General features: G+C 40.8%; 1 protein-coding gene across 1 annotated transcript; it reads right to left on the minus strand.

Annotated features, from left to right (window-relative positions):
- Window positions 1–1,291: 1,291 nt before the first annotated feature.
- Window positions 1,292–2,992, minus strand: LOC126033842 (zinc finger protein 280B-like). Its single transcript, XM_049790873.1, has one exon. It carries the CDS (start codon window positions 2,931–2,933, stop codon window positions 1,308–1,310), a length of 1,626 nt encoding a protein of 541 aa, XP_049646830.1. The 5' UTR covers window positions 2,934–2,992; the 3' UTR covers window positions 1,292–1,307.
- Window positions 2,993–9,469: the final 6,477 nt, after the last annotated feature.

Below are 9,469 nucleotides of genomic sequence, written 5' to 3' on the forward strand. Positions count from 1 at the left end.
GTTGTGAAAAATTTCCCCATAGCAGTTATAGATTAGATAAGTAGTAAATAGACTGATAGTAACCTAAGACTTAAAAGTTATTGAAATGGACATATCTTGCACACAGGAGTATGTAGGAATCCAAACTTAGTTTGATAAAGCAGAAACTCATACATACAATAACTATTCATTATACATTCATGTTCACAGCAAGATACAAAATTACAAAAAACATATTCAGTGTACACAGAAAAATATAAGGAAAATCCCTATAATCCAGTGCCCTACCCTATAGCATCTTCTATCCTTGGACAAGGCCTCATTCCTTGTTAATAAGAGGACTACATTTAGCCCAGTTCATGAAATAGACAGATAACATTTGTTTAGCCTTTTCAGTTCTAACTATGGATATATCAGGGATTCTTTCCCTTATGAAAGGTCACCTTTTCTTTTAAAGGATATGGCTAGTTCAAAGGCCAGAATGAGGGGGAAAAGAACCAATTGCCTCTACAAATTATTCAGGAATGGCCCTGGCCCCAGGCCCAATTCTATTAATAACCACTGTTTCTCCTTCTAAAGCCATGAAACATAGCAGTGGATGTCTACAAGATCCCTTTACCAAACATTTTTTAATGTGCTTGCTTCCTTAGATATTCTTGGCCTTGTTAATGACATTCTGAGAGTATTCCTTCCTCCTTTTCTCTAAAAAATGTTATGTGCTTTTACCCTAGCTGGGGAAAAGGAGATCTTGTTCTCCATTAAGTAACTTCCCCTTTTTGGTTATGCCAGCGCTTCTCAGCCAACATTTTCACATCCATGCTTTCAGAATCAGATTATTTTTGGACAGTAAAATAGGCACTTCTGGGAGTTTAGCAGCAAACTGAACCATACCATCACAAAGCCATTACGATCTGACTAAATTCTTCAAGGCATGGAAAAAATGAAGATAAATACAAAAAACAAGATTTTTACATATATAAATAAGCTTTTAAATTTAAAATAAAAACTCAAGTAAAAACTAAAGCAAAAGGCATTCAGTTTTTCCCTTTCTTAATACACACCTTTTAAGTGTTAAGCCAAAGGTGTCACATAAATACACCAGGTAATACATTTTAAAATAAAGGACCAGAGTGAAAGCTCAAGTAGCTGAGTGTATGAGTGCATGCAAAAAGCCCTCGTTCAATCTCTAGTCCTGCAATATTTCCCAGGCACAACTGGGAAAAACTACAGAGCAGAGCCAGGAGCAGAAATCTAAACACACTGGGTGTGGCAAAAATTAAATCTAAAATGCCAACTAATGGGAATGTTTATAATTGGTTAAACTAGAATCATTTCTTTTTTGAAATTCTACTTTTAGGATTGGGGAGTGATGGTTCAAAATCAGAGGTGCTCACAGTAATGGATGCTACTTCTTCCTCTGATGCTGCTTGAAGAGATCCTAGTGAGACCTGAATAACAATTTTTGTTTCAGGTGGCAATCCTTCTAGTTGTTTAGGCTTCTTAAACATTTTATGGAAATGAGTTTTGTGTTCTATTTTCTCCCTGTAAGTTAAAAACTGCAGACGGCATTTGGAACATGGGTGAACATTATTTTCCCAGTGTCCTCTAAAATGAGACATATATCGTGTTCCAATTTTGAAAATCTTGAGACAAAATAGACAGAGCAAATTCTTAGTATATGCATGGCATGTTCTGAAATGTGTTTCCACTTCAGCAAAGGCTGATGATCTATAATTGCAAACCTGGCACACATAAGGCATTTCACCAGGTTTATGATTGTCCTTCATGTGTTCTAGGAGAATCTGATCTGACTTGAATGACAATTCACAAATCTTACATACAGCAGAGGGCTCATGGGAAGAGTGCACACTTTCAATGTGGCATTGCAACTGGAAGGCAGTGGGAAACTGCCGGTGGCAGTGTTCACACGTGGTATTGTTTTCCCAGCTGTCACCCCCCTGCTTCTCAATTTCTAAGTGGTGCTTCATGTGATTCATAAACTTAATATTTCTTAACACTTTCAAGCACCTAAGGCATTTAAAGACTGTATATGTCTTCGGTTCTGGCTGTTCGTTTCCTTTATGCTGTCCGTAATAATAGTCATGAAGTAACACGAGTTTTTCTTTGTTGGGATCAACAGTTTTATTTTCACTTACTAGACTCAGAACATCTGCTTTTGCTGGTCTATTTTCCCTAACAGCACTTATGGGCTTAAAATAGATATTGTCCTTTGGCAAAGCTATTAAAAGGGGAGCTCCATTCTGAACTAGGTTTACTGAGGTATCAACATTTGAGAGTATGCTTTGTTGAGCAGCTGAAGGGGACCTGACGATTCCTGAAGGGGACAGAGCTGAAGAATGTGCCCCTACAATTCCATCACTGAGTTTAGGTCTTTTGGGATTTTCACAGTTTGCTTCAGAGATGGAAATTCTCTTTGATACAAGAGGACTTTCATTCATACCTCCTACAGAAAGTGCTGCTCCTGGATGCTGCAATGAACTTGAAAATGTAGTCAAAGGCGAATGTAACTCTGAAGAACTATTAGGCACAACTTGCTGTAAATTACTTTGAGAATTAGGCTTTGGCAAAGGCTCTATAAGAGGACTACCTGCTGATCTTAATTCAGATACAGAATGGGGTGAAATAGCTTCTACATCTGATGCTGAATTGACATGACTTACAGGTTTCAATTTTTGGGCCGTATCTCTTCTTCTAGGGTGACCATATTTTTTTCTCCCTAAGGATGAACCTGGGGTGACTCTATTTAAAATTTTTGAAACAACTGGTTTTGAATTTGAAGTCATTCCAACAAAGATCAGCTCAGCATCTTCATTTGCATGTTCCACCCCAACAAAGATCAATTCAGCACCCTCATCTCCCACTTTTTTAGTAGTTTTTACACTCTTCTGTGGTTCTGGTTCCTCTTCGTCAGATATAATATATGGTTGTTCCATTTTCTTTTAATTCTTGAAGAGTATGTTCACAAATTCCAGGGATTCCTTGACCTAAACTGTCACCAGGAGTGCTTCCTGAGTGCAGTGTCAGGGGTTACCAAAACAGGCAATATTTCTGGGTGTGACCTCAGGTCTGCACAGCAACTTCCAAGAACCTGAAAATATTCCGGACAGAAGACATTCATATCCAAGTATCTAACACTGAACCAGGGAAAGAGAACTGAATGACCCTTGGTACTGGTTCTCAAGTGTGGCCTGCAACAAGGACCCCAAGAAATCAGCGCGAGGGAGCAGGGATGGTTTTGGGGTGGGGGGGGAAGCCATTGGGGCCAGGCCAGCCCCTTCTCCCAGCGGCCTCGAGTCCGCACCAGGGGACGGGATGCGGGGAGGGGGCGGGAGGGGCGGCAGCAGTCCCCCTACGGTTCCCCTCCAGTGGCCAGAGCTGCGATGCGCGGAGACCTGCGCGAAACGGCTCTTCCGAAGTCCGCCTGGGCCCCTTACCCGGTCCTCCCCAGCGGGGCCGCGCGGCCAAGGCGGAGGCGGAGGCGGAGGCCGCTCGGACACTACCAGGCCGGGCGCGGGTCGCGAAGTCGGGCGCCAACGCCCCCTCACCGGGTTTCAATTCGGGGTCCCCCAGAGGTTTCCCCCGCGACAACCGCCAAAGCCCCGAGGCCAAGACGCCTCCTCGGGCCCCACGCGCACCGCCGCCGCCGCCGCCTCCGCCCCAGAAATAGCTCCTGGCAGGCACGGGGGACCATATGGGACACCGGGACTCGAACCAACCACCTTTGGTCCTGGATCGGCTGCTTGCAAGGCAAACACCGCTGTGCTATCTCTCCGGGCCCCCAGAATTATTCTTAACAGTGAAAAACTGAAACCATTTACTCTGAGATGGAGCACAAGGTAAGGATGCCCACTGTCTCCACTTTTATTATAGTTTTAGAAGTCTTTACCATAACAATCAGATAAGAAAAACAAATCAAAGAAATACAAATTGGGAAATAAGTCAAATTATCCCTATTTGCAGATGACATAATAACATACATAAAATAATCTAAAAAGCTCACAAAAATATTTCTAAAAAAATAAATCAATACAGTAAAGTAGTTGGTATCACAGTCAATACACATAAATCAGTTGCATTTCTTGAACAAATATTAATCAAAAGAGGAAAATATCAGGGAGTCTATTCCATTTAAAATTGTATCCAAGAATATGATATATCTAGGAACCAACCTAATAAAAGATTTGGGACATGTATACCATGATAACTTTAAATTACTTAAGAAAGAGAGAGAAGACCTTTGGAAATGGAAAAAATATTCCATGCTCATGAATTGGAAGAATTTTGATGTGGTTTATATTGAATTTAGGTATGGTAGTTATATTAATAAGAATCAATATTCTTATTAATTTTAAGAATAATTAACATTATTGGGCCCGGAGAGATAGCACAGCGGCGTTTGCCTTGCAAGCAGCCGATCCAGGACCAAAGGTGGTTGGTTCGAATCCCGGTGTCCCATATGGTCCCCCGTGCCTGCCAGGAGCTATTTCTGAGCAGACAGCCAGGAGTAACCCCTGAGCACTGCCGGGTGTGACCCAAAAACCAAAAAAAAAAAAAAAAAGAATAATTAACATTATTAATATTACTATCTTACCTAAATTCAATGTAATCTTATTGAATTCATATATAAATATCAACAAAAATTAATTTAAAACTTGGGAGAGAAAATGAACTAACACTTCTCAGAGCAAGACAAGTGGATCACCAATAGACACCTGAAAAAGTGATCGACATCACTTGACAGCAGGTGACTCCAAATCAAGACAAGAATGTGACATCATCTCACACCAGTGAAAATGGCACATATTGAAAACAGTAGGAACAACTTATTAGTAGTAATGTGGTAAAAAAAGGAACCCTCATCCACTATTGAATGAAAATGGTGGGAATGTTGTATGGTTCAGTCTCTGTTGAAAACAGTATGGAGAGTCTTCAATAAATTTAAAATTGAGCAAAGCACAGTCTTAACAACACTTAAAATAGGAGATCTAAGCTGAAACCACCAAACTTTAATGTACGTAACAAGATGGCAGGCAGGGGCTCAGGAGGTTCGTTGGGGGCAGAGGATGACATAGGAGAACTGGTGAAATAGGTGCTGAAATATTACATGCCTAAAAATCAATTATCAATAATTTTGAAAACCATAGTTCTTTAGTCAAATAAAAAAATTAAATAAAATTTAGTAATAAGTTTCTAATTCATAAATGTATAATAATCACAGGAAACTGAAAAACAGAGAAATCAAGTAATATCAAGGTGTTCACACTAGTTTCTACACTTAAATAATCAGGAAATTTTTAAATGCAGTCATTCTTTTTTTTTTTTTTTTTTTGGTTTTTGGGTCACACCTGGCAGTGCTCAGGGGTTATTCCTGGCTCCAGGCTCAGAAATTGCTCCTGGCAGGCACAGGGGACCATATGGGGCGCCGGGATTTGAACCGATGACCTCCTGCATGAAAGGCAAACGCCCTACCTCCATGCTATCTCTCCGGACCAAATGCAGTCATTCTTAAGTTCTTTAAATCAATTCACAATCTTTCATGACATACTCTAAACAGAAAAAAAGGTTTAAAAAACTTTAAATCATCTTTAAACTCATCTAGAAAGAAAATAAAAGACTTGATGAGATCCTCAAGTTTGATTCCCAAATAGGCAAATGATATGTAAGTATATACAATTGCTTAATAACAAATGAAAATCAAAAAGTCTTCACCTGGAGCTGAAGTGAGAGTATGGCAAGAAGGACATTTGCCTTGCATACAGCAGACCAGGGTTTGATCCTGAACATCCCATATGGTCCCCCAAACCTGCCAGGAGTAATTTTTGAGCACAGAATCAGCACCATATTACCACAATGTGTGGCCCAAAACCAAAAAACTAAAAATAGTCTTCACCTATGTAACCTAGTCAAACAAGTAAAAACTTAACAGTATATTTCATTAATCCATGTAAACAAAACTCTGGGACATGGATGGTATAGTTGTTAACATAGCTGCCTTTCTACACGATAAAAATTTAGATAATTAATACATATTTTGCAAAGTTTATCAAAATGTATACATATCGTGTTCATACATAACATATGTGTTATTAAACTTCCTAAATTTAAAATGATGGTAATTGGTTAAATATTGAAGCAAGTGGAAAAAATAAGTTTTTATTTGCCACAACCCAAAAGAAATCAATTGTGCAGGGACCTACGAAATAGAACAAGAGTAAGGCGCTTGCTCTATACTTTTTCAATTCTTTTGTAGTCAAAAATAAAAGGTTGGGCTGGAGTGATAGTACAGTGGGTAGGTCATTTGCCTTGCATTCGGCCAATCCAGATTAGATCTCCGGCTTCCCATATAGTTCCCCAAGCCTGAGAGGAATGATTCCTGAGTGCAGTGCTAGGAATAATATCTGAGCACCTCCGGGTGTGGTACAAAAAAACAAACAAAGGGGCCCAGAGAGATAGCACAGCGGAGTTTGCCAGACAAAGGAAGGAAGGAAGGAAGGAAGGAAGGAAGGAAGGAAGGAAGGAAGGAAGGAAGGAAGGAAGGAAGGAAGGAAGGAAGGAAGGAAGGAAGGAAGGAAGGAAGGAAGGAAGGAGGAAGGGAGGGAGGGAGGGAGGGAGGGAGGGAGGGAGGGAGGGAGAGCGCGGGGAGAGAGAGAGAGAGAGAGAGAGAGAGAGAGAGAGAGAGAGAGAGAGAAGAGAGAGAGAGAGAAAGAGAGAGAGAAATAGAAAGAAAAGTGAAATAGGGACAGGAGAAGGGGGAGGAATAAAAAGATAACAGAGAAGGGTTTTAACTAAATAGTGGAAGCATATTAAATAGCTAATAAAGGTTCTGGGAACCGGGAGGCTTTTGCCAGCATGGGAACTGAGAGGCTTCAAGCTGTACGCCTTCTACCAAGCTTAAATGGGGCTATGGGGTTTCTGCTCCCCAACAGCCTTCCCTCTTTATCCTCCCGGACTCCAAGGACATACCTGGGCCCCCACCCAGGGGAGCCAGCGAGGTGGGTGCCAGGGAGGACTTTGAAGGGGACACCAGGCCTTCCCCACCCCCAACCCAGCACAAGAGGGATGAGCTTGAGGAAGTTTCTGGCAAATTTCCTTCCCATCAGTCTCCATTCTCAACCACTGCGCATAAAGTATAGATAGTTTAACAAGATATAACAGGGCTCATAATCTTAGAATGCTTTTAGGAAAGGAAACGATATGTTCAAGACCCACTGGGCAGTGTATCATGGTATAAATTCAATATACAGGGACTACTACCATATCACTTAGTTTTCTAGACTTGAAAATTAAGATTGTTTTTTAAAAGTGCTCTATACACAATAAGCCATGAAGCATTTCTTCAGTAAAGTTTACCAACACTAACCATAATATATATAAATATTTATATTTTTCTTTCTTTTTATTTTACATTATTTTATTTTATCTTATGTACTCTTTTCTTTTAAAAAAAAGTGTCCTTTCTCACTGCACCTGGATTAATTTTTCAACTGTAATCCATGGATTTATCCTCAGTGTATGCCGATATAAGCTCATGAGTATATGTGTTTGCCATACCAATGTCTCTCCAATGTCCTCTGTGACATGTCTATTTCATGGTATTGACTCCATGTAAGTGCTCATTACCATTTCACTTAGCTTTCTAGACTCTAAGTACTATGATTTTTTTTAGAAAGACACTATACACAATCTAATTCATGAAGCCTCTCTTCAGTATAGTCTACCCTAACCAAGCATGACTGACCTAGAAAATGGAAAATCTTCATATCAGACATGCTGTCTTTTTCTTATTTTATTTTATTTCTTAAGCATTCTGTCCCATTCCATTTGGGTTATCTTTAAGAGTGTAACCCAGGGGTCCTCAAACTTTTTAAACAGGGGGCCAGTTCACTGTCCCTCAGACCATTGGAGGGTCTGACTATAGTAAAAACAAAACTTATGAACGAATTCTTATGCACACTGCATATATCTTATTTTGCAATGAAGAAACAAAACAGATACAAATACAATATGTGGCCCGCGGACCCATAAGATCCTTGGTGTCTGATGATGTATGTGCATGAGCGTACAGGTCTGCATACCTATGTCTGTTTAATGTACATTTGCAATATACAGAATGCCTATCTTGTATATTGTCTTTCCCCCCTTTGCTCGCTACCTTACTAGCTCGTTTCTAGTCCTTCACTCCCTCACCCCCACCTGCTATTACCCCACATTTAACCTTTTTTACCCTCGGTTCTTGGCTCCTCAGGAAGCAGATCATTATCCCCACTCACGCCAGCTGCCAATCAGCTCCCAAAGTGAAAAGATAGACTCTCAGCCAGAGAAGAAACCAATACTCAGTTGCTACTGATTTTTTCTCATCGGCCTCCTTTCCTCCACTTCCCTTCACTGTGGACCTTTGCTTGCTACCAGACTCTGTGTCAAAGTGGTGCTCTGGATTTTACACCCACACCCCCCCACATACACACAAATAGACACACACAGACATACACACACACACACACACACACACACACACTGACTATTTCTAAAGATTTAAAAGGGACTTGTATAGCTCCTTTGAATATTTCTTTAAATGTATTCCCTTAACAGGTATAACCCTTATTGAATATCCTCTTATATAGTGACAATTTCCCGTGTGTGTGTGTGTGTGTGTGTGTGTATGTGTGTTGTGTGTGTGTGTGTGTGATTTATTCTATAAGGAATTCTGGTAGAAAAGTCTCTCTGTTTAGAGTTCATGTCAGAACCAAGTTACAGGAATTGTTGGCCTTGTTCCCTCAGCCCCAATGCACCAATAATACCTTGTGGCATCACTTTTTTACATAGGCACATTAAAATAGGGAAATATTACATATGCAAACAAATTCTTATCTAATAGGCATAGGTACACACAAATTTTGTCATGCAGTGGGGCCTTACATCCTGAACATTGTCATAATGACTTGGCCTAGGCCTCAGAAGAAAAGGCATTGTCCATTCACCCCTGAACCATGGATACCATCTATGGAAACAATCACGGTTGTCTATAACATCACCAGGAAGCAAACCTCTACCAGGAAATATCCTACCACTGCCCCGGCATTGACTTACTCCAAAGAGGGTTCTTTTAACATCCATACGACTTAGCAACAGCAAAAACCCGCTTTCAGGCAAGGCTTTCCACATTGCCCTCTGTTGAATTAAATAATTGACGATGGGGCTGGATGGCGATGGATGGCAGCCATCAAGAACCATCAGCTTTATTCATGCCCTGACCACCACAGGTGGTCTATCTCATAACCTTTCAAGCATTCGGCCATTCTTAGCCCTGCATCATATTATTCAGCCATCTTCCTTTGGCCTCCATCCTGGTCAAAGACCAAAAGAGGCAAAGAACCTAAAGCCCTCGAGCGCAGCAGGGCAGACCCCCTAATCCCCGGGCTCCAGGATTTATCTACCTATTCCAAGACCCCTCCCAGGAATGGGCCGGGTC

This window comes from Suncus etruscus, chromosome 17, assembly GCF_024139225.1.
Source record: "Suncus etruscus isolate mSunEtr1 chromosome 17, mSunEtr1.pri.cur, whole genome shotgun sequence".
Lineage (NCBI taxonomy): Eukaryota > Metazoa > Chordata > Mammalia > Eulipotyphla > Soricidae > Suncus > Suncus etruscus.

Coding starts and splice junctions, on each gene's coding strand:
- LOC126033842 (XM_049790873.1), bottom strand. CDS start 2,933: ATGGAACAACCATATATTATATCTGACGAAGAGGAACCAGAACCACAG.